The 26174-nt window shown below is 44.3% G+C and overlaps 1 protein-coding gene across 2 annotated transcripts in view; it reads right to left on the bottom strand.

Moving 5' to 3' along the window:
- VWF (von Willebrand factor) overlaps positions 1–26174 on the bottom strand; it is a 173055-nt gene that overhangs the window by 96497 nt on the left and 50384 nt on the right. For both annotated transcript variants that reach the window (XM_081957932.1, XM_081957933.1), the window contains 5 exons: positions 20818–21013; positions 18167–18382; positions 11288–11528; positions 8264–8358; positions 4106–4266 (listed from right to left, as the gene is read on the bottom strand). In XM_081957932.1, coding sequence (XP_081814058.1) covers positions 4106–4266; positions 8264–8358; positions 11288–11528; positions 18167–18382; positions 20818–21013 — 909 coding nt within the window. The remainder of the gene's footprint in view (positions 1–4105; positions 4267–8263; positions 8359–11287; positions 11529–18166; positions 18383–20817; positions 21014–26174) is intronic.

The raw sequence follows: 26174 nt of genomic DNA, 5'->3' as shown, positions 1-26174 counted from the left end.
GGAAGGATTTATACTCCAGAGGGGGAAGGATACGACATCATTTATCTCCAGTTTACAACACAGTCCTTTCAGCAGTTCTAAGAAGGCTCCACACTCATTGCACTACTCAGGTGACTCTATTTGCTCTACTCAGGTGACCCTGAGGACACAAATAAACCTCCAGGTGGACTCAAGGACTCTCTAAAAAGAAGGCAAATGACCAGCTGTCTGCAAGGAGTATAAATCCTTCCACCCCCCCGCCATCCAGTCAGAGCTGAAGAAGCTTCTTGGATGAGAAGCGAAGCATCTTCAAATAAAATCCAGAAAGTCCAGTTGCCTCCTGAAAAAGCACCTTTGGGACAACCGTGACCTGGATGACTGAAAATCTTCGTAGACATTCCCCGTATCCTTGCCCTGCTGGGTTGGTTAGATATATATGTAACTAGGTATATGTATATCACAGTGATGGGTTTCAAATTTTTTAAGAACCTCTTCTGTAGGTGTGGCCTGCTTTGTGGGAGTGGCTTGCCGACCATATGACTGGATGGGCGTGGCCAACTTGTAAAATGTGGTGAAACTTACTTAACAACACTCTTGCTTAGCATAGCAATCAAAATGTTGGCTCAGAAACTCTGGCATTTGAAGCACGCAAGTCTTAAAACTGTCAGGTTACAAGACCCTTGCACCCCTAGCCCTTTAGAAAAAAAAAACCCTCAGGGGTGTTCAAACTTGACAGCTTTAAGGCTTGTGGACTTCAACTCCCAGAATTCCTCCTCCAGTCATATTGTCTCAGGAACTCTGGCATTGAAGCGTGCAAGTCTTAAAGCTGTCAAGTTACAAGGCCCTTGCACCCCTAACCCTTTAGAAAAAAAACCCCATGGGTGTTCAAACTTGACAGCTTTAAGACTTGTGGACTTCAACTCCCAGAATTCCTCCTCTCGCTCTTCATCTTGATGATGTGCGGACGGACGGGGGGAGGGAGGGAGCTGGAACCGATTCCAAACGGCACGGTAGATTTGTGGAACCTCTTCTATAGAAGAGGTTAGAACTGGCAGGAACCCACCCCTGGTGTCTCACAAAGCTAAGCAGCTGAGCCTGGTGACATATTCTTTTTTTAAAAGTCTTTATGGTGTCATTCCAAAATGAAGAGCAGAGAATTGTTCCCCTCCTCAGCTATTTTTCAAAACTCCTCTTACGACGGTGCTTGGCTGGCGTGTGCACTAAACCACCATTGGCTTAATTTATTGGCTTAAGTGCAGTTTACTGAATTCACTATTTGTAAAAGCGAAATTAAATTAAAGAAATTAAATTAATCCAATGAAGCGTGTTTTAATAATGAGTTACATTTAAACCATTTGTCTGCTGAACAAATTGAGAAATTGGCCAGGTGGATGGAACACCGTAAATCATAATTATTAATGGACAACCTTCCATGGCTAGAGCTGAAATTAAGGAGGCCAGACTATGGAGGGACACCAAAAAATGGGAAATAATCTGCTGTTATTTCCCACAAATATCTTTGAAAATTATGGTTAAAACTGGAATAAAGCAAATGCAACATAATTATATTTTTAAATGGATGGTGTCGTGATTTTGGTGGTTCTCCATAAAAATAAATGAAGAATGTATTGTTCATCTAGAGACGCGGTGGCTCAGTGGCTAAGACACTGAGCTTGTCGATCACAAAGGTCAGCAGTTCGGCGGTTCGAATCCCTAGCGCCCTGTAACAGAGTGAGCTCCCGTTACTTGTCCCAGCTTCTGCCAATCTAGCAGTTTGAAAGCATGTAAAAAATGCAAGTAGAAAAATAGGAACCACCTTTGGTGGGAAGGTAACAGCGTTCCGTGTGTCTTTGGCGTTTAGCCATGCTGGCCACATGACCATGGAGACGTCTTTGTATAGCGCTGGCTCTTCAGCTTTGAAGCGGAGATGAGCACCGCCCCCTAGAGTCGGGAACGACTAGCACATATGTATGAGGGGAACCTGCACCTTTACCTAAAGAAATTATTCAATTCTTCTTGCGCAGTAACTGTTCTGTTAATTAGAAAAACACTGAACCTACTGATGATTAGGTTTTAGTAATATTTAACATCGTAAGAGCATCTGGCCATGGTTGGAGAGTTATTTGACGTATTAAATTGACTGATTATTTTTTCACCAGTCCAAGTCCAGCTCAAAACTCTGGATCGACAAATGGGAAGCACAGCTGGTTAAAAAATATGAACTATGACCTGCAGCCTGAAGCAACTAATGAGATTTTAATTCCGTTCTAACACTCTGGATATTCTGAACCTTCCCTGGAAAATTTCCCCTTCGTTTTTGACGCACAGATTTAATTCCAAATTGCTCCTAAGTTTTAAAGGAGAGAAGTTAAACAGTTTTTTTAAAGGTGAACAATATTGCCCTCTAGTGGCAATAAAATTCTACTCCTACTTTATCCATTTGGGTCCCATCAGATAATTTTGCAACTCCAGAACTGTGAAGGCATTCAGTTGTGTAGCTGCCGTTGCCATTTTGACTTCTTTAAGCCCGTAGCTGTACATTCACACAAGCCATTGGATCTTTGAGAGGACAGATGTTACTTTGAGAGAACTGAGGTAGGTTGATGAAAAGAAGGACTAGGGGAGACATGACAGCAGTGTTCCGATATCTCAGGGGTTGCCACAAAGAAGAGGGAGTCAAGCTATGCTCCAAAGCACCTGAGGGCAGGACAAGAAGCAATGGGTGGAAATTAATCAAGGAGAGAAGCAACTTGGAACTGAGGAGAAATGTCCTACAGTTAGAACAATTAATCAGTGGAACAACTTGCCTCCAGAAGTTGTAAATGCTCCAACACTGGAAGTTTTTAAGAAGATGTTGGATAGCAATTTGTCTGAAATGGTATAGGGTTTCCTGCCTAAACAGGGGGCTGGACTAGAAGACCTCCAAGGTCCCTTCCAACTCTCTATTCTATTCTATTCCATTCCGTTCCACTCCACTCCACTCCACTCCACTCTATCCCTGTGCTGTATTCACATTATAAAGGTAAAGGTTTCCCCTATCTAGTCATATTCGACTCTAGGAGGCATTACTCATCTCCATTTCTTGCCCAGCGTTGTCTGAACATATTTTCCGTGTTCATGTGACCAACATAACTATAGGCCAAAGTGCATGGAATGACGTTGCTTTCCCACAAAATGGTACCTACTAATCTACTCACATTCACGTGTTTTCAAACTGCTAGACAGACAGGAGCTGAGGCGAGAACAGGCACTCATCCCATTGTGCAAACTCGGGTCCCGAACCCTGGCTGGCAGTTTTCCAGATGAAGCTCAGCATCTTTAACTGCTGAGACATCACACTCCTTGTGTTCGTTGTTAATACATTGTTCACTCACTGAGTGAATCGAGCCAAATTGCCAGATCTGAGCAATACACTAAGACACTCTAGCTCAGTGATGGCAAAAGTTTGAGTAATAAAGTAATAAAGTAATAAAGTAATAAAGTAATAAAGTAATAAAGTAATAAAGTAATAAAGTAATAAAGTAATAAAGTAATAAAGTAATAAAGTAATAAAGTAATAAAGTAATAAAGTAATAAAGTAATAAAGTAATAAAGTAATAAAGTAATAAAGTAATAAAGTAATAAAGTAATAAAGTAATAAAGTAAGTAAGTAAGTAAGTAAATAAGTAAATAAGTAAATAAGTAAATAAGTTATAGTTATAGTTTATAGTTTATTTAATTTATAGACCGCCCCCTCTCCCCGTAGGGACTCGGTAAATAAGTAAATAAGTAAATAAATAATAAAGTGATAAAGTGATAAAGTGATAAAGTGATAAAGTGATAAAGTGATAAAGTGATAAAGTGATAAAGTGATAAAGTAATAACAAAGTAACAAAGTAACAAAGTAACAAAGTAATAAAGTAATAACAAAGTAACAAAGTAATAAAGTAAATAAGTAAATACGTAAATACGTAAATACGTAAATACGTAAATAAGTAAATAAGTAAATATGTAAATACGTAAATACGTAAATAAGTAAATAGACAGATAAATAGATAAATAGACAAACAAATACATAAATAAAGGCTAGAAGAATGAGTAGGTTGGTTCCTGCAGACTTTTTCTTGAAGCCCCTCAACTTTCTTACCCATCCAGTTGGGCAGAGGCAACCCGAGATGCATCCGTGACTGACGCAGCCCAGATCATAATTCTGACAGGTCTTCATACATTCCACTCCTTTCACTCTTGGGTCATTTGCCGGACAGACAAACATGGTCATCGGATGCTTGCAAGAGACACTCCGCTTTGCTTTGAGGAAAGAACAAAAGGCATGGTCAGTCCAAGAAAAAAAAAAACTCTTGTAAAGACTTAGAAAGTAAACGACAAGGTTACATCAGGACGATTGCAGTGGCAAATACGCAGTTGCACTGCTGGTAGTAAAACTGCTAAGCAATGTATGTTGAAAAGATATTAAGCTATTAAAGAGAAAATCAGATGCAAAAATAGAAATGTAACGTAGAATTGGGAGGAGTCCCAGACAAAACACAGCATAATTTAATAGGACTTTTGTTTCTTTTAATGACTCTGTCATGGCTTGCATCAGGTGGAGTCAGGTAACTGAATGGAGCTGAGCATTTACTGGCCGCATGCCCTTCTTGACGCCTATGCAGAGTTCACAGCAGATATTTTCTCCTTGCGTCCAGAGAGAGAAATACCTGCCAGTATCTAGGATCCAACTCACGGCCTCCTGATTGTGAGGCGAGAGCTCCATATCTACGCCATCCCATCGGTCAGCACAATTGAATAGGATCTCCAAATGAATTAGTAGATTAAGAAATATAAGAAAAACTCTATTTTATTAAAGAAGGTAAAGGTGATGGGAAGAAAGGCATCATTAATTAATTTATTTATTTATTTATTAAATTTCTAGACCGCCCCCTCTCCCCGGAGGGACTCGGGGCGGTGTACAGGAAAAAATTAAAAACATACAAACAATCATACACATAGGTAAAAATGAAATTAAACAACCCCTGTACAATTTATAAAAATTAAAAAACAGACCTTAAAACCAATCTTAAAAATTTAGAAATAGGACTGAGGTGGGATAGGTGGAATTAGGCGTCAATCATCAAGAGAAGAAATCTATTTCTCCATCTATTCATTTATTAGATGTTTCTTTTCTTTATATATAAGTGTACACACACACACACACACACACACACACACACAAACACACACAGCCTGGGAACAGCATATATGGGACCTCTGGAACATTTGAAATACAGGAGCCTTAGTGGGAACAGGGACCCTTTGGCTAGTAAATTTGCAAATTTGATTAAAATTGGTGCCAAAGATTTCCATCATTTGGAAGGGCTCACCTACTGATTTTCTAATTGTGCTTGTAATGATTTAGGCTTGGCCACTTAGGTTATCTAGAGAAACAGACATGAAATTGCGCGCCCAACGTTAACACTCTTGCTGTAATATTGCTTGATATATGAACACCCACAAGAAAAAAAGTTTCATTGGGATGCTTATTGAGAATATTAAAAAAAATATGAAGAACAAATAACAATTTAAGTTTGATAGCTGGATGTTAGAGCTAGGGTAAGAAGTACGTGAGACTTACCTGGATAGTCTTAAAAATTACCCACGCATTGTACTAGAGCAATACATTTTAGAATATAAAATTCCTCATTGACAATAACACCTTAAACATCTCCAGCTGCTTTTATGCCCAAAATCTTGTGCTTGCTTAGCAGAATAGGCCAATGGTTCCAGAGGTGGCATTCAACTGGATTGGACCATTTCAGGCAAATGGGTAGGGGAGATTGAGGGTGGTCCAGCCCACCCACCCGGCACTATGGTATCCTATTTAGCCATGTTTTTGAGGCTGGGTGCATGAGCGGAAGGCGCACATACAGGCAAAGCACATGCGTGGAAGGTGCATGTACAAGCAATGCATTTGCATGGAAGACGCACATACAAGCAAAGCACATGCATGGAAGGTTCATGTGCAAGCAAAGCACATGCATGGAAGGCACATGTACAAGCAAAGCACATGCATGGAAGGTGTGCGCACAAGCAAAGCACATGCGTGGTAGGCACATGTACAAAGCACTTGCGTGGAAGAAGCACATACAAGCAAAGCACATACATGAAAGGCACATGTACAAGCAAAGCACATGCATGGAAGGCGCATGTAAAAGGAAAGCACATGCGTGTAAGGTGCATGTACAAGCAAAGCACATGCATGGAAGGCGCACATACAAGCAAAGCACATGCGTGGAAGGCGCACATACAAGAAAAGCACATGTGTGGAAGGCGTGTGCACAAGCAAAGCGAGCACGCAGTGAACTGGTTGTAAAATAAGTGAAACCCACTGGTGAATGGTTCTGATATCGAATTAAATAGAACACTAGATCAAGGGTCAGCATTCCTAAGACATTTTGACTAATGCGAGGATTATGCCATTTATAATATCCTCAGAAAAGGTTCATAACAGGTTTGAATCCAATCAAAATAAAAGCAGGGAAATGATTTTGCCAAAACTTGCTTTTAAGCATTCCCCTGTAACATATCAAAGGCTTTTTCCACATTTAGCCAAAGCACCATTGCCAATTTCACTTTTACTGATAGGTTATTAATAATTCATCTGATATTATCTGAAGCTTTGTCAACCTTTCATAAGACAAGAGTGTTGAAACAGATAATTAAATATCACCTGTAGTTATACCGCAAAATTGCTGTCGACGTTTTGGCTCAACTTCTAAGAAGATTGGGAAATAGCTTACGCTGAGCAGAATTTTCAAACTCATAATTATATAAGATTTATAAAAAGAAGATGAAGTAAAGCAGGGGTGTCAAACTCTCAGCCCACAGCCGGATGCATCACGGTCTGACTATGCCCACCCCCATTTAGTGAAGGGGGAAAATTCACGATCTGTCACATGTGACAACAACATGACACCGGGAGTTTGACACCCCTAAGATAAAGGAATCCCTGCAGATTTTACTTTGCTAGTTGTTGTCGACTCTAAGGGGCAGTGCTCATCTCCATTTCAAATCCATTGAGCCAGTGCTGTCCGAAGACATCTCCATGGTCATGTGGCCGGCATGATGTCATGGAGCACTATTTACCTTCACATCAAAGAGGTACCTGTTTATCTACTCGCGTTTGCATGCTTTTGAACTGCTAGGTTGGCAGGAGCTGGAGCGAGGACAGGAACTCACTCCATCCCGTGGCACTCGGGTCTCGAACCTAGGCTGCCCGCTTTCCAGACTACAATACCAGCGTCTTACCTGCTGAGCCACCTTGCCACCCATTAAGAGAAAACAGAGATCCTTTATTCCGAACAGTTTAGTGATGAGGCTCTAAAGAAAGCTAAAAATCCACAACGGTTTTATGCTCCTAATGAAACCATTATCACTAGGGGCTTTTTCCTGTTTTCACAAATTGGCAATGGATATTATTTCCTGCAGAGATAAGGATGCAGCTAGGCAAACAGTATGGTCAAATGTAAACTTTAGGGGAGCTGCACTATTTTTTTTTTAAAGTGGATTTCCTCCTTAGTAACTTTTGATACATTATTATAAAGATGAGTGGAAGAATATAAGTGATTGATTATTTTTTAAAGCCAAGCACTCAAGGCAACGGTCTCCTTTCCGAAGTTCATCTAAGGACATTTTTTTTGTTGTTTTTAAGACATGGTGAACAAGAGAAAGAAACCATTATTTCCATATATGAAAGAAAACAATCGACTCAGCTGAAGCAATCCTTAAAAAACTAAAAGATAAAAAGTCACAGTGGGGGGGGGAGGGGGAGGAGAGGAAGGAGGAGGAGGAGAAGGAGGAGGAGGGGAGGAGGAGGAAGAAGGAGGAGGAGGAGGAGGAGGAGGAGGAGAAAAAGAAAAAGAAAAAGAAAAAGAAGAAAAAGAAGAAGAGGAGGAGGAAGAAGAAGAAACAATAGAAAATTGTAGTAGGAAAAAGCTCAAAGGAAGCCAAAGCAAAAATTCCAACCAATTAAAAACATCTCAAAAAGTAGACAAATAGTATTTTTTTAATCAAATTTCAAGATAATAGACAGGATAGACAGGGGGGAAAAACCTAATTCCTTGAACTTAAATGTTCATATAGACTGAAGTTTAAGTTCATTGAAGTCCCAGATCCAGTTTTTGGCGTGAAAATTAATTCACGGCAAAGCTCTTCCGTGCCCCGTTCCTCCTTCCATGCAAAACAAGAAGCCAATAACAGAAAGGCAGGCAGAAAAACAACAAGAGAGGCACGTGTCAAAAAGCAGACTTACCCCTGGCAGAACGATGAGTTTGGAAGAGAACATCTGGAAGGAAACTTCCTGGAAGTCTTTGGGAGCTGCAGTGCATGATGCCATTTTCACAGTAGCTGGAAAGAGAAAGACGCAGAAGGCTTTAAAAATAATGGCCATGTCTTCCTTAACCACCTTGGACTTTCCTGGTTGACCTCTGGGGTCAACGACCTTCAGCCTTCAAACATACCAGTGCTAGAGGCCAAAACATATTTTGCAGAAATCTTGGGAAATCTTGGGAAAATGGACATTGGACGGCAGGGCACGTTACGAGTAGCAAGAGCAGGGGTGGGCTTCAAAATTTTTAGCAAGGGGTTCTCTGCCCAGTTGTGTGGCTGGCCATGGTGGGCGTGGCAGGGAAAGGATACTGCAAAATGCCCATTCCCTCCCCGCCCCACTAATCTGCTTTCCAGCTCTGTTCTCCTGTGTAGGGCAACAGAAGAAGTCCCAGCCGATCAGCTGGGACTCGGGAGGCAGTGAATAGATAGGGGTGGGGCCAGCCAGAGGTGGTATTTGCCAGTTCTCCGAACTACTCAAAATTTCTGCTACCGGTTCTCCAGAACTGGTCAGAACTGGCTGAATGCCACCTGAAGGTCTTCTAATCCAACCCACGGTTCAAGCAGGAGACCATAAACTATTCTGGACAAATGGCTGTCTTGATTTCTTCTTAAAAACCTCCAGGGATGGAGCTTTTTCGAAAAGCAACTGGACTTTGTATTTTTTTCTTGAAGACGTTTCGATTCTCATCCAAGAAGCATCTTCAGTTCTGACTGAAGAGTCAGAGAAGACTGACTGGAGAATGAAGACTGGTGGAGAATGGAAGGATTTATCCTCCTCGCAGTCATCCGGTCATTAGCACTCTCTCTGAGAATTCCTGAGGCCACTTGGACATTTATCTGTGCCCTCAAGGTCACTTCAATAGTGCAAATGAGTGTGGGGCATCTTTGGGACAATCATGTCCTGAATGTTTGAGAAATAGACCTCCAGTAATGGAGAATCCACAACCTCTGAAGGCAAGCTGTTCCACTGATTGCCCCAAGTCCCTTTTTGGGAGAGGGGGCAGTTTAGAAATGTGAATAAATAATAATAATAATAATAATAATAATAATAATAATAATAATAATAATAATAATAATAATAATAATAATAATAATAATAATAATAATAATAATAATAATAATAATAATAATTAATTGTTCTGTCAAGAAATTTCTCATTAGTTCTAGGTTGGTTCTCTCAATTTATCCACATCTGCTATTACATAGCATAGTATAGCATAACATAGCAAATATGGAATGGAATGGAATGGAATGGAATGGAATGGAATGGAATGGAATAGAATAGAATAGAATAGAATAGAATAGAATAGAATAGAATAGAATAGAATAGAATAGAATAGAATAGAATAGAATAGAATAGAATAGAATAGATTAACAAGGTTGGAAGGGACCTTGGAAGTCTTCTAGTCCACCCCACTGCATAGGTAGGAAACCTGTTGTGGCCCAGCAGGATCCGTTTGAGCTGCTGATGGACATGGATAGCGAGGAACCCTATGAGTCTGCTATGGAAGATGTGGAGGACCCTGGGCAGGGTTCAGACCCAGAGCAGGGACCAGAGAGGCTGGTTGGCCACCAGGAGGCGCCTGAGGCATGGAGCAATGGGGAAGATCAAAGGCAGTTTGTCCCTGACGCCAGGCAAAGAAGGGCGGAGAAACGGAACCAGCAGTATTGGAGACAGACTCATAATCAAGCGTAGGTGGTTGTGGCTTGGCCCCTCCCAAGGGAGTATATAATAAGAGACGTTGGGAGGGGTCCTTTTGCAGGACACAACCATTCGTAACAATCTGGAGAAGTTCTTGTCTGGTCTGCCTTGTATTCCATTCTGCTTGACTTGGGTTGCTGCCAACCCTTCTTGCAAGTGAGTCGTGCCCGGGCTTTCAGCCAACAGGATTGCAATTGCTGTGAATAAAGACTGGCAAACAGCCAAGCCTGTGTCTGCGTTACTCACAGGCCGGAGGGGGGGGGGGAGGCAGGACAGAAACACTATACCATTTCAGGCAATAGGTAGACCCTCTATTCCCTGCGACAGCCCCTCAAATATTGGAAGACTGCTATCATGTCACTCCTAGTCCTTCTCTTTGCTAGACTAGACATACCCAGTTCCTGCAACCATTCATCATAAATTTTGATCAGTGTATAAGTATTGTGGCCCACGGGCAGCCAGCAGAACCGGGAACAGAGCCAGACAGTGAGGAGGTGGGGGAGGAACATGGGCCAGTCCTGGGAGCTGAGGGAAGCTCAGAGAGGGCTCTGCATCAGAGGCAGAAAGGGAGATAGACAGCAGTGAGGCAGAGGAATAGCTGGAGCTTGTTCCCAGTGGGTGCATGCAAAGAGCTGCCAGAAGACAAGAACTAAATAAGCAGGGTTAACTTAGGAGTAAAGCCACACCTTGGAGGTGATTGGTCCCTCCTATAGGAAACAAAAGAGGATCGAACAGGGAGTGGGCTTTTGAGGGACACAATTCGTTCCTTCGGTCATTTCAAGTGGAAAGTTCTGTTTGTGACTATAAGAGACTCTGTGCCACGTTTTGCCTTGCCCTGCGCTTGGAAACTAGTTATCTGGCAGCTCACCAAGCGAGATAAGGTTCGTGTTGATAAATATTCCTCTGAAAATCTGTTTGCCAAGCCTTGCTGACTGGGAATGAAAGGAATTCACATCGTGTAAATCAGGGGTGTCCAAACTTGGCAACTTTAAGACTTGTGGACTTCAACTCCCAGAATTCCCCAGCCAGCTGGCTGGGGAATTCTGGGAGTTGAAGTCCACAAGTCTTAAAGTTGCCAAGTTTGGACACCCCTGGTGTAAATAAAAGGGGCTTTGCCGGGAACAAGACTTTGCTTCTTGCTTTCTAAGGAAGCCTGGATCAGAACAATAACCAAAATTGGATAAAAGGGAGTTAAGATTCGACACTTCTCCATGCAAATTCAAACCCAGGTTCCATAGCACTTACCACATGGTGTGGTGATCGGAGAAGACGTCATCCGGCTGAAAGATCTCACCATCGTAGTAGCAAGAGCACTGGGATCTGGGCACACAATCCCCCTGCTGATCCAGGTACATCCCAAAGGGACAGAAACAACCCTCGGTGCAAAATTCATGGCAATCTGTGTCCGGATGGGCGAGAGACCGGCAGGTCTGATTGCATGGACTTCCACACTGCTGGTAAAGTTGGCCTTCTGGACAACTCATGGCTGTAAAACAATTAAAAAAATGGCTCATAGAGTGTTTGGAGTTACTACTCAATCAATTCATATCTAAACCTCCCCTAAGTCATACGTCACTTTTTTCAGTGCCGTCGTAACTTTGAATGGTCACTAAACGAATGCACGCTGAGGACTAGCTGTATACCTTCACTCACTTTCTCTTTTTCTTCTGGGCTTCAATATTGCTGGAAGCCATCCAAGTGGAGATGATACTGGACTTCTGGGAATATATGGGAGGAATCAATAGTGGGATTCAGCCAGTTCGCACCGGTTCAGAAGAACCGGTTGTTAAATTACCCAACCCCCACTGTCAAAGTGGATCCTGGGCGCTGCGCTGCAGTGGAGAAACGGGCAATGGAGCAGCGACGGTGAAGGAAGGAGAAAGCGGCTTTCCCTCTTTCTTCTCTCTGTTGCTCCTCCTTCCCTCATGCCGGCCACTCTGTTTCCCCTTTCTCCATTGCAGTACGGTGCCCAGGATACACTTTGATAGTGGGGAGGGGGGTAATTTAACAACTGGTTCACCCAGGGTCAAGTTGGCCATTGTGGGGGGATCATCCCCCATGTGTGGTGGAGCTGGAGGATGGGGATGGGCCACGCCTCCCATGACAGCCACCCTGACTCTGGGTGAACCAGTTGTTCAATTATTTGAATCCCACCACTGGGAGGAACCAACTCCTTGTTGTGCCAACATTGTCCTCACGGAGGCTAGAGCAGGTCTACCCCTGGGAGTCCTTTAATCATGGGTTTCAAATTTCTGATTGTCTTCTGTCCCTTTTGTCAGGCCTGCAGTCATATTCCTTTTTAGGATCTTTGGCCTGCCACACTCTCTTATTATTTCAATATGCTGTTTCATTAGTGTAGTAATTGGGAGGAGGGAATAGAAAGGAGTAGAATTGGGGAATGTGTTGTTGTCATTCCTTTCTAGAAGCCCCAGGTCATTCTTTTGTCTCCGCACCTCTGCACCTGCCAGCGTGGCCGAAGAAGATTGGACCATGTGATGAATTGATGGGTGTGGGGATAAGATCATGAAGTTTCCACTGGGTGGAATCCCAGGAAGCTTTTAGATTTGGGGTTTCCACAGATGTGCCAACATGTCTGTCTTATTAAATTGAAACTTTAAGGATAGCTCTGCCTTGGACACTGATTTAATTCTGCATGATATTTGGAACGCTGACACCTTTTTCATGTCTGCAGGAAGAACACACAGCACAAGAGGTTCTTCTATTTTCCAGGGGTAACTTTGGATCCTAATCAGCAAATGAACTTTTATTTCTGGCATGTATATATTGTGAGTGAAAAAGCAAAACATAAGCCACCCACTGATACCACACTCTTGCTACCATCCAGCCTCATTTTCAATCTCAAGCAGGCAGAAAAATAGGTTTCCAAAATCATTTTTGGGCTACGATTTGTGGCTCCCCCTCCACCCCTCATACCTTTTTTCAGATTGTCCAAAAGTGTCCTCCACAACAACTTCCATCAGAGATATAAAATGCTAGCAGAACTTATATGTCTACAATTTACAGTCTCATCAACTCAGTCTTAACTCTAGATGGCAGCAGTTGCAACTTTATGCTCTTTTCTGCCACAAAACAAAACAGCGTCAAGCTAGACATCTTGATGAGAAGAAAGTTTACATTCACTGAGTTTTCATATTCATATTTATTGGCTTTAAAAATATACTTCCTAGCATGTCCAGGGTGATAACATTGTAAAATAAATATCTTCTAGCTCTGTTTACTTGATAGTTAAATTGTTCTATTGGGCCCTAGAAAGAGTGTAGAGAAAGGCAATCAAGATGATAAGAGATTGGAAGGCTAAATATAATAACATTGAACAGCTAAAGGAACTACTGCATTTTACAGACTATAAGACACACCGGTGTATAAGACACACCAAGATTTGGTGTGTCTTATACACTGGTAAGTAAGTAAGAAAAAAAGTTTTTTTTCACAAAATCAGGGACATTTTTGCCTTCCTCCAGCCCTGCTGAAGCCTGCAGAGTGCTTCTGGGGACTAGGGGAAGGCAAAAACATTTCCGTTTTCATGAAAAATAGCCCGTTTTTTCCAAAAATAGGATGCAGGGGATGAGGCTTCTGGAGGCCAAAAATGGCTGTATTCGGTGTATAAGATGCACCAACATTTCCACTCTCTTTTAGGGGGGGTGAAAAAGGTGCATCTTATACTCTGAAAAATATGTATGTTCCATCCAGAGATGGGTTCCTACCGGTTCGGCCTGGTTCAGTTAAATAGGTAGCAACTCGGCCAGACACGTGCCCGAACAGGTTTTATTGGCACTGCCATCTTGTTCTTTACTTCTGCACATGCGCGCTTAGCGTGAATCAAGCATGCACGCCCCCAAAGCACGTTCCTGAGCGAACCGGCAGTGAAAGAAGCCAGCCCTGGTTCTATCTAACAAAGAGAAGCTTATGGATAACTTGATCGTTGCTTTCCAGCATTTAAGGGGCTATCGCGAAGTAGATGGGATTAACTTATTCTCCAAAGCACTTGAGGGCAGGACAAGAAGCCGTGAATAGAAGCTCCTCCCAGGGAGGTGCACACCGGCCAGTTGGTCTTTGCACCCACATACGAGCCAGAAACCGTAAGGCCAGGCGGCTGGCATGCATGTGTGTGCTGGAAAGCAGAAGAATGCAGCTGCTCTTCCAGCTTTCTGGCACAATCTCTCATTTCGGCACTCAGTGACGAAAAGTCAACACTGGGCTAGGGGAGACATGATAGCAGTCTTCCAATATCTCAGGGGATGCCACAAAGGAGAGGGGGTCAAGCTATTTCCAATTAACCAGAGGTTAGGACAAGAAGCAATGGGTGGGAACTAGTCAAGGAGAGAAGCAACTTAGAACTGAGGAGAAATTTCCTGACTGTTAGAACAATTAATCAGTGGAACAGCTTGCCTCCAGAAGTTCCGAATGCCCCAACACTGGAAGTCTTTAAGAAGATGTTGGATATCCATTTGTCTGAAGTGGGGTAGGGTTTCCTGCCTGGGCAGGGGGTTGGACTAGAAGACCTCCAAGGTCCCTTCCAATTCTGCTTTTCTGTTTCTGGGAGTTGGGCATCTGCTGTACTAAACAAAACAGCAACCCACTTCATCCTTTGAGAATGCCTGTACGGGAGCCAGAGGCATTCTTGCAATGAGAGAGGATGCTTCCCGAATGCCAGCCCCCCACTTTCCTGGGATAATTAAAATAACTGGTTTAAATGTTAGCATTCAGGTGGGGGCAGGGAACATATGGGACACCCAGGGAAAGGACACCAGCTGGAGAACTCAATCCACGTTAGTTGATTCCAACAACCAAGGCTGTAAGACAGAACCTTGGAGAGGCGGATTGTAAGCCCCCCCCCCCCCCCCCCGAGTGCCTGAAAGGGAGTGGGCAGCCATATACAGTAAATTATCTTAAATAAATAAGTAAATAGCCATGAAAGGCCGACCTTTTGGTTTTATTCCATTGGCTACAGGAAGAAAATCTTACTCTCTCCACAGAAAGCTGTTGATGTTTGATGTGTGCGTGTGTGTCTGTCTGTCTCTCTCTCCTTGTCTCTCTCTGTCTCTCTCTTTCTTTGTCTTTCTCTCTCTCCCTGTCTCTCTTTCTCTGTCTCTCCCCCTCTATCTCTCTCTCTGTCTCTCTCTCTCCCCCTTTCTCCCTCTCTCTCCCCCTGTCTCTGTCTCTCCTTGTCTCTCTGTCTCTCTCTCTCTCTCCCTGTCTGTCTATCTCTCCTTGTCATTCTCTCTGTGTGTGTCCCTGTCTCTCTCTTTCTCTCTCTCCCTGTCTCTCTCTGTCTCTGTCTGTCTGTCTGTCTCTTTCTCTATCTCTCTCTGTCTATCTCTCTCTGTCTTTCTCTCTCTCTCTTTCTCTCTCTCTATCTCCATCTGTCTCTGTATTTCTGTATGTGTGTGTGTGTGTGTGTGTGTGTGTGTCTCCGTCTCTGTCTCTCTATCTGTGTGTGTGTGTGTGTCTGCCTCTGTCTGTCTGTCTGTGTGTGTCTATCTCTCTGCCTCTCTCTGTCTTTCTCTCTGTCTCTGTCTCTGTCTCTGTCTCTCTTTCTCTGTCTCTGTCTCCTTGCCTGTCTCTGTCTTTCTGTGTGTGTGTGTGTGTCTGTCTTTCAGTCTCCCTCTCTCCTTGTCTCTCTCTGTCTCTCTGTCTCTCCCTGTCTCTCTCTGTCTTTCTGTCTCTCTCTTTCTCTCTTTCTCTCTCTTTCTCTCTGTGTATCTATCTATCTATCACCTACACCCACACCCACACCCACCCAGACACCCACACAAATCTCCATCTACTCATACATTGGAGAGGGCAACGTTTTCCCTACTCTGGTGGGAGATACTGGCAGTCTCAAAACTACGTGGTGAAGTTTTGATGGATGTGATTGGGGGGCGGGGGAGAGACTCTTTACTTGAGGGAGCCCTGATGAGCTTCACCATGGAGAGAAGCAGCATCTCCAGAAGATGAATTATGAAGGAGCCCGAGTTGAATTACAGCATTTGCCATCCAAGCATCTTTGATTCCCTCCCTGGTTTTTCTCCCCTTCTCCTACCGCTGAACGCCGCATAGTGTTATGAAGTTCAGAATAATAACAATAATAAAAAACATTCAATAAAAGCATAAATAATAGAAGAGAACAGAAAGCACATTACTGGTAGCCTCACCCTCTGCTTCCAGGCTTATAGATTTTGAAAGGAGTCCATTAAAAAAAAAAACCTCCCCCCCTAAAGCTCAGTATAAAACAAGAAAGCTTTATTGTGGTTTAATACGTCTCGGGAAAACATGATCCTCTTGGCCAATTCTGCCAGGAGCTTCCAATCATTTAGCCCAACTAATCCAGGCCATATTATCTCAGGAGGAGGCCATTGGCACCCCAGCTGTGACTCTCACAGGTTCCCTAGAGCCCCTTCCTCACGCTTGGGCTTGGGGGCAGTGATGTCCAACATGTCACGCTTTGCAGCAAGTAAATAGCGCTAAAATGTGGGTTTAATGTTGCGTAAGGCAATGGTTTCTGCCAGTTTAAAGATTGTAAATGGTTGGAGGGGTCTTTGTGGCTGGAGGTTTTAAGAAAAAGGTTGGGCAATCATTTGTCAGAAATGATAGGATTCCTGTTTTGGTCAGGTAGTGAGATTAGAAGATCTCGAAGTCCCTTTACAATTCTATGAATCTATTCTATTCTAGATGAAGAATCTTATTATCTAGTAAGGCTGTATTACTATTCTTCTTCTCATCTTTTCTATTACATATCTTCTTAGGTCTACAACTTGGTTGCTTGTATCTTATGATTTATATTGTTTTATTTAGTATCCTAGTATGAGTGGGTGGGTGGATGCATGGATGGATGGGAGGAATAGATGGACAGGTAGATAGACAAACATACAGAGATAGATGTCTATCTGAGATGGATGGACGGATAGATGGGTGGGGAGGTGGGGATAGATAGGATGGAGGATGGAGGATAGATGGACAGGTAGACAGACCAATAGATGTATATCTGGGATAGATGGATGGATGGATTAGAGGAAAAGAGGGGTGGATAGGAAGGAGGGAGGGAAGGATGGGAGGGAGGGAGGGATAGATGGATAGGTAGGATGGAGGGGTAGATGGACAGGTAGACAGACAAACATACAGAGATAGATCTATCTTAGATGGATGGATGGATGGATGGATGGTTGGTTGGGTGGGTGGATGGGGAGGTGGGGATAGATAGGATGGAGGATGGAGAGATAGATGGACAGGTCGACAGACTGATAGATGTCTATCTGGATAGATGGATGGATGGATTAGAGGAAAGGAGGGGTGGATAGGATGGAGGGAGGGAGGGATAGATTGATAGATAGGATGGAGGGATAGATGGACAGGTAGACAGACAAACCTATAGATAGGTCTATCTTAGATGGATGGGGAGGTGGGGATAGATCGGATGGAGGATGAAGGGATAGATGGACAGGAAGACAGACTGATGGATGTCTATCTGGGATGGATGGATGGGAGGGAGGGAAGGATGGATGGATGGATAGGATGGATGGATGGATGGATAGGATGGATGGATGGGGAGATGAATGGATGGATGACTGGATCGATGACTGGATGGATCAATGGTGGGTGGTGGGAGGGAGGGGTAGGATGGAAGGATAGATGGACAGGAAGACAGACTGTTGGATGTCTATCTGGGACGGACGGACGGATGGATGGATGGATGGGAGGGAAGGAGGGATGGATGGATAGGACGGATGGATGGGGAGATGAATGGATGGATGGATGGCGGGTGGCGGGAGAGATAGGATGGAGGGATAGATGGACAGGTAGACAGACTGATAAATGTCTATCTGGAATGGGTGGATGGATGGATGGATGAGAGGGAAGGATGGAGGGATGGAGGGATGGGGAGATGGAGGGATGGATTGATTGAGGGATGGAAGGATGGAGGGATAGATAGATAGATAGATAGATAGATAGATAGATAGATAGATAGATAGATATAGATAGCCTCCTTGAAAAACAAATCTTGTCTTCCACCTGAAGTGAATGAGAAACATTTCAATGTTGCACATTCACACAACTTCACCACGTATAAGCAATGCAGGCCCAGATCTCACTTTAGTGAATTTGGGCAAGAGAGCCACCTACCACAAAATTCTGGCTTCCTCCAGTTGATGATCACTCCTTTCCGGGCGCAAGCCATGGCGTAAGCTGAGACCGCCATGCACAAGCAGTCTTTCCCATCCGTACAGGAGCAGACGTCATAGCGACAGTTCTTGAGGTAGGGAGAAGGGCTGACCTCGTGGTGGCAAGGCTCAAACACGGGTGACAACAGAATTGAGCAGGAACTCTCGGCATACCTGGCTGCAAGAAAAAGCAGGTTCAACACAGTGGTGGGATTCAATTTTTTTTACTACCGGTTCTGTGGGCGTGGCTTGTTGGGCGTGGCTTGTTGGGTATTGCAGGGGAAGGATACTGTAAAATCCCCATTCCCTCCCAATCATCTGGGACTTGGGAAACAGAGAATAGATGGGGGCGGGGCCAGCCAGAGGTGGTATTTGCCAGTTCTCCGAACTACTCAAAATTTCCGCTACCGGTTCTCCAGAACTGGTCAGAACCTGCTGAATACCACCTCTGGTTCAACAGAGGAAGAATGGCAAATCGTCACATGCTGTTTGGGCACAGAGGGTTTACAGGCAGTCCTCAACTTACGACCAAAATTGAGCCCAACGTTGATGTTGCTAAGTGAGAAATTTGTTAAGTGAGTTTTACCCCATTTTTTTGGGGGGGGGGGTGCTTGTTTGTTAAGTGAATCACTGCCATTCTTAAATGAGTCACACAGTTGTTAAGTGAATCTGGTTGCTCGTCACAAAACAGGACCGCGCGACTCCAGGACACTGCAACCGTCATCAATGGGAGTTCATTGTCCAGCATCCGAATGTAAATCATGTGATGGTGGGAATGCTCCAACGGTCATTAAGTGTGAAAAATGGCCACAAGTCACTTTTTTTCAGTGTTGTTGTTACTTCAAATGGTCACTGAATGAACTGTTGTAAGTCGAGGACTACCTGTATTTTATTGATTTATTTTTATTTTGAAACCACCCGTCTAACTCGGATTTTTCATGACTTTTTTTATTTTATTTTCCATGAAATTTCAGGGGTATTTCTAAGAGAGTTTTAGCATCAGGTCTTGGTTTCCCCTACTACATCTGTCAGGGTTCCAAATGGAATCCAAAATTAAATCAGAGTCAGAGGCAAAAGGTTTCTCAAAGCTCCAATGTATTAAGAGCGCATATTGGCACATCTGGGAAAACCCAAATCTGAAAGCTCCCCGGTTTCCCCCACCCAGTTGAAAGTTCAAGATCTTGCCCCAACACCCATACGTTCATCACATGGTCCAATCTTCCACTGCCATACTGGTAGCTTCCACCCATCCAGTTCTGGCCAGGATGACCTTGAGTTTCTAAGAAGAATGTTATTATGGCTACATATCACCCAACTCCGTATAATCCCTCCCTCCCATTTTCCCACAATAGAAAGAAGGCAGTAGAAAGGATGGCAGGCCTGGAGTCCAAAAACATGGCTTGCAGGCATGACAACATCTTTCAATGCTGGATATTCTCAACTGGCTAAAAAGGAAGCCAGCTGGCACAGGTCACCTTCTTCACCGATGTACCTTCCTGCGATGGGAAAGATAATTGCAGGCAAAGAAAGAGGATCAGAAAAAAATCTTGTTAAGTATTTGTAACTGTGCACAGTGGGGAGAGGTAAGACATATCCTTTCATCTTTTTGTTGCGTATGTAGCCTTGGGAATGTAGCCTGCCAAAGCAACATTCCTAAGGTGGGCACAGCCAGGAAAAAAAAAAAGAATAAAATAACCCTAATAAAACTTGTTTCAGTGCAAGATGTTGGATATTATTCCTTATGCATTTAATCGTGTCCTTACTTTGCTAAAAGCAAAAAAAAAAACCAGTGCAAAACCAGAGCTTTCATTTAATGCAGGCAAGGGAGTGGAGGCCAGGGGTGGGCTGCTGGGGGTTCGGGAGAATCTCTAGCTAAGATTCTGTGCAGTTCAGAGAACCTCCAAATCCCACTCCTGGATGGCCCCGCCCACCCCACCCTGCCCAGAGGTGGGTTCCTACCGGTACGGCACGGTACGGCTGAATACGTAGTAATTTCAGTGGACACATGACTGTACTGGTTCTATCTGTAAGGGCGCCATCTTGATTTTCTGTTCTGCACATGGGCAGAATAATCTTCATTGAAAAAAATGTATTTTTTTCCCCCTTTAGCAGGCAAAAATTTTCGGATGCCAAAACGATAGTAATGGCAGCAGGAACCCACCCCTGACCCCACCCCTCCCACAAGTCCCCACACGGCCAATTCTGAATGCAGGTAAGTGCAGGGCAGACATAGAGGATCGGGGAGGGCAAAAAACAGGCCTTCCAAAAAGGCCAGAAATGGGCCTCTGGAGCCTGGGGAGGCCATTTTTGCCCCCCCAGAGGCTCAAGGAAAGCCTCCGGAGCCCGGGAGGGCAAAAATGCCACCCTCCACCATGGTTCAGGAGGCTGACTAAGCCACGCCCACCCAGCAACCGGGCAGAGGACCCCTTGCTAAAATTTTTGAAGCCCACCAATTTTGAAGCTGGAGTAGACTCTTGTCCCTAAACGCTTCCTCCGGAAAATTGCGTCTGCCTTTAATGTGCACAAAAGTATATGCTGGATCAAAATAGCACGCACTGCTATTAATTTATTTTTAATCACAGCCCACAAGGTTTCGGGTGTAAGCCCACCTACCTAAACGGGGATTGAGGTTACAGGAATTGCTGTCTTGTTTTTGCAAATCTTCGCAGTCTCCCTTCAGCTTCCAAGAATTTCCAAAGTCCTCCACGAGGGTTTCCACCAGCCCAGAAGGGGTGAGAAAATCATCCCCTTGATTGCCGTTGTAGTTGCCGCACAGGCCACACGTTTGTTCGGTGTATTCGGAAGATAACTAGAAAAGGAACAAAAATACAGTTGATTTTTCTTGCCGGCGTTTGAGAAAGAACAACAAAAATAGCATAGACAACTGGAAAACAAACAAAAATAAAATAGCGTACACAAATGGAAATGTCTACCAAATGTGCTTGGAGTTAACAATTGTATTTATTTTTTACTAGTCGATAACCTGGCGTTACCCAGGTATTTATTTATAGGAGGGAAATTGTCACAATCAAACGTACTTTCTAATGTTGGATTTTCCCCCTTACCAGAGGGAGCCCCCTTATGGAGTACTGGGAACAGTGGTGGGTTTCAAATTTTTTTAGAACCTCTTCTGTAGCTGTGGCCTGCTTTGTGGGAGTGGCTTGCCGGTCATGTGAGTGGGCGGGAGTGGCTTGCTAGCCATGTGACTGGGTGGGAGTGGCTTGCCATCCATGTGACTGGATGGGCGTGGCCAACTTGTAAAATGTGGTGGAACTCACTTAACAACCCTCTTGCTTAGCAACCAAAATGTTGGCTCAGAAACTCTGGCATTTGAACCACACAAGTCTTAAAGCTGTCAGGTTACAAGACCCTTGCACCCCTAACCCTTTAGAAAAAAACCCAGGGGTGTTCAAACTTGACAGCTTTAAGACTTGTGGACTTCAACTCCCAGAATTCCTCCTCTCGCTCTTCATCTTGATGATGTCAAGGGGGGAGGGGCGGGGGGAGGGAGCTGGAACCGGTTCTAAACAGCACGGTAGATTTGTGGAACCTCTTCTATAGAAGAGCTTAGAACTGGCAGGAACCCACCCCTGACTGTCAAACCGTTAACATTGCAACTCCACAGCGCTGTACAGTAGAAGCCATTTTACCGCAGTATGGTAGAAGCCATTTGAAGGCACCACAGGCTGTATCTTAACAGAACACACACCCTGAGGGGTTTTAGGGATGTCTTACCCACACAGTATATTTTTGCAGAGAATAAGTCATCTGTGTATCAAGTTTGGTTAAAATTGCTCAAGGCGTTCCAGAGTTGTGCTGGCACACACACACACACACACACACACACACACACAGCCATTTATATATATATATATATATATAGATAGAGAGAAGAAGATACAGGTAACCCTTGAGCTTCATCTACAATTGAGCCCTAAATTTCTGTTGCTAAGTGAGACATTTTTAAGTGAATTTTGCCCCCTTTTATGACCTTTCTTGCCACTGTTGTTAAGCAAATCCCTGCCGTTGTGAAGTTAGTAACCCAGTTGTTAAGTGAACCTGGCTTCCACATTGACTTTGCTTGCCAGAAGGTTGCAAAAGGGGATCACACGACTCCAGGATACTGCAACAATCATAAGTACGAGTCAGTTGCCAAGCATCCGAATTTTGATCGCGTGACCCTGGAAACGCTGCAACAGTCGCAAGGGCAACAAACGGTCCTATATCGCTTGTTTCCAGTGCCATCGTTAACTTTGAAATATCACTAAAAGGACTGTTGTAAGTCGAGGACTACCGGTACTTATAGACTTGCTTCTTATCAAGTTGGACCATAAGGAAGGCTGAGTGCCAAAGAATGGAGGCCTTTGAACTCGTGTGCTGGAGAAGACGCCTGCGAGTCCCTTGGACTGCAAGGCGATCCAACCGGTCAGTCCTAGAGGAGATCAACCCTGACTGCTCTTTAGAAGGCCAGATCCTGAAGAGGAAACTCAAAGGCTTTGGTCACCTGATGAGAAGGAAGGACTCACTGGAGAAGAGCCTCATGCTGGGAACGATGGAGGGCAAAAGAAGAAGGGAACGACAGAGAAGGAGGTGGCTGGATGGAGTCACCGAAGCAGTAGGTGTGAACTTAAACGGACTCCAGAGGATGGTAGAGGACAGGAAGGCCTGGAGGAATGTTGTCCATGGGGTCACAATGGGTTGGACACGACTTCGCAACTAACAACAACAAAGAAGCTCACAATAAAGCAGCTGTATATTCCATGATAAAGGGACATTCAATACAGTAACGGTTAATTTTGAAGTTTGGGGCTAAGAAAAGGAGAAACATTTCACATTTATCCTGGAAAACAAAGTGAATTTGCTACAGCTACCTACAATGGTGATTGTTTGGTTGGGGTGGGGGAGGGGGGAGAGAGGGGGGGGAGAGGGAGAGGGAGAAGAACATTGTGAAGCACAAACACCACCACAAAGAAGTCTTCCCACGCTTGGTTGTGCATTCAACAACCTCCCCTTGTGTTCCTCCTCTCCAATCGTTCTTCTAGTCTATTGTTTGGACTCAACAAGCAATATTATTGCATTGTTTGGAAACCAAAACTACACATACCACTGCCTTATTTACTCCTAAAACTCTCAGTTACTGCAAATATGATAGTGGAAACACAGGTTTTTCCTGTCTGCTTATGCCACGGAGGCAGGCAGAGTATCTTAAATTCAGGGTCATAATTCTTTTGGGGTAAACACAATATCCCCAAGCTTTATGGAAGGATTCCTAATTGGGTCACAGCTGTTGATCAACCTACCTAGACATTCTTAAGACCAACTGAGCCTTGTTTTCCCAATCGCTACAAATTCTTTACAGGCAATCCTCAATGTGCAACACTTCGTTTCATTCAAAGTTACAATATCCCCGAAAAGTGACTGACTTGTGACCGTTTTTCACACTTACAACCACTGCAGCATCCCCATGGTCACATGATCAAAGTTCAGATCAGAGATGGGTTCCTGCTGGTTCGGACCGGTTCGGCCGAGGAAGTAGTAACTCGGCCACCCCCGCTTCCGAACCAGTTCTATCGGTGGCACCATAGGCATGCGCAGAAGCAATTTTGTACTACTGTGCATGCACGCGCAGCGCGCATCAAGCACATATGCACGCACGCACCAGTGGTGGGATATGACCGGTATCGATGCCTGCTGGGAGCACCAGGTACTGTTCACCCCTGGTTCAGATGCTTGGCAACAGACTCATACTTATGACAGTTGCAGTGTCCCAAGCAGGGGAGGCGTTCACTTACTTTCCCTACCAGTTCACAAATGTTAGCACTCAGCCGCGCCCCATCTACAGTATGCATGTGCACGGCCGGCCGTGCATGCGCTCTGCTCTCACGCGCGGCTTGCCCATATGCGGGCAGCCTGAAAATGTGCCTAAGTAGAACGGCATAGAGTTGGGGACGGGTGGGCAGGCCCACCCACGATTTCCACTACCAGTTCTGTGAACCGTTCCAAACCGGCTGAATGCCAGCCTCTGTACCCGGGGTCACGTGATACCCTTTTGCAACCTCGGGACGAAGTAAATCAATGGGGAAACCAGGTTGGCTTAACAATCGTGCCACTAACTAAACAACAACGGCGATTCATTTAACATATGTGGCCGGGAAGGTCATCAAATGGAGCGAAACGTTACTTAACAACTGCCTCACTTAGCAACAGAAATTTTGGGCTCAATTGTAAGGTCATAAGTCGAGGGCTCCCTGCATATTAGAGTGTTGGCTGCTAAAGGATATCTCTAATCGGTTCAGTCAGTTAGGCGGAGTCTGGCAACACTTTTCCCAATTAAGGAAATGTATTTTTATTGAAATTAAGAAGGTTCTGATTTATTTATTTATTTATTGCTACTATACAGTTCTCTTTCGGTTTCAATACAATACAATAGTAGAGTTGGAAGGGACCTTGGAGGTCTTCTAGTCCAACCCTCTGCCTAGGCAGGAAACCCTATACCGTTTCAGACAAATAGCTACCCAACATCTTCTTAAAGACTTCCACTGTTGGGGCTTTCACAACTTCTGGAGGCAAGCTCTTCTAACTGTCAGGAAGTTTCTCCTCAGTTCTAAGTTGCTTCTCTCCTTGATTAGTTTCCACCCATTGCTTCTTGTCCTACCCTCAGGTGCCTTGGAGAATAGTTTGACTCCCTCTTCTTTGTGGCAACCCTTGAGATATTGGAACAATGCTGTCATGTCTCCCCTAGTCCTTCTTTCTCTTAAGCTAAACATACCCAGTTCCTGCAACCGTTCTTCATATGTTTCAGCCTCCAGTCCCCTAATCATCTTTGTTGCTCTTCTCTGCACTCTTTCTAGAGTCTCCACATCTTTTCTACATTGTGGCGACCAGAACTGAATGCAGTATTCCAAGTGTGGCATTACCAAGGCATTATAAAGTGGTATTCACTTTGACGGACTCTTACTTTAGGGTTGAGGAGTGTGTGTCAGAGCAGACAACTAGACTCAAGCGTGCAGAGTCCAAGCCAACTACTTTATTGTGTTTTGCCTATAATACAGGAATCTTCCCGGTCTGGCAGCTTTCTCTTGGGAACAATTAGATAAGGGTCCAAGAAACTTAGTGGAGTCAGTCGTAGCCCTTTTAAAGTAGCGTAGTGACTCCGGGCTAGTTCCATGTTTGAGCCCTCCTCTCTTCCTAGGCTGGGTGCTTCTCAACAATGTGAACATCAACGCAGGGAGAAATTTTGGGAAGCATTCTCTATTACTCTTTCCTCAAGTGAACCAATTTGTTCTTCAAGGCTTCAATGGCTTATGTCTAGATCCATGACCTTGATCTTTCACTATTCCAAAGACAGGTCAAAGATGCAACCTTTTGTATAATTATCACTGAGCTCAATGGGGATCGCTACTGAATAAATATGCAAAGGGCTGCATTATTTGGTTCATTCTTTTAAAAGGTAAAGATTCCCCTCGTACATATGTGCTAATCGTTCCTGACTCTAGGGGGCGCTGCTCATCTCCGTTTCAAAGCCAAAGAGCCAGCGCTGTCCGAAAACATCTCCGGGATCATGTGGCCGGCATGACTCAACACCGAAGACGCACGGAACGCTGTTCCCTTCCCACCAAAGGTGGTTCCTATTTTCCTACTTGCATTTTTACATGCTTTCAAACCGCTAGGTTGGCAGAAGCTGGGACAAGTCACAGGAGCTCACTCCGTTATGTGGTGCTAGGGATTCGAACCGCCAAACTGTCGACCTTTCTGATTGACAAGCACAGCGTCTTACCCACTGAGCCACCGCGTCCCTTATTCATTCCTTTAGGCCAGGGGTGTCCAAACTTGGGAACTTTAAGACTTGTGGACTTCAACTCCTAGAATTCCCCAGCCAGCCATGCTGGATGGGGAATTCTGGGAGTTGAAGTCCACAAGTCTTAAAGTTCCCAGGTTTGGACACCCCTGCTTTAGGCTTATATATTACT

The sequence above is a fragment of the Natrix helvetica genome (assembly GCF_964273705.1).
Source record: "Natrix helvetica genome assembly, chromosome: 6".
NCBI classification, from domain to species: domain Eukaryota; kingdom Metazoa; phylum Chordata; class Lepidosauria; order Squamata; family Natricidae; genus Natrix; species Natrix helvetica.
Note: the sequence above shows the minus strand (reverse complement) of the source record. Positions and strands in the feature narration are given on the sequence as shown.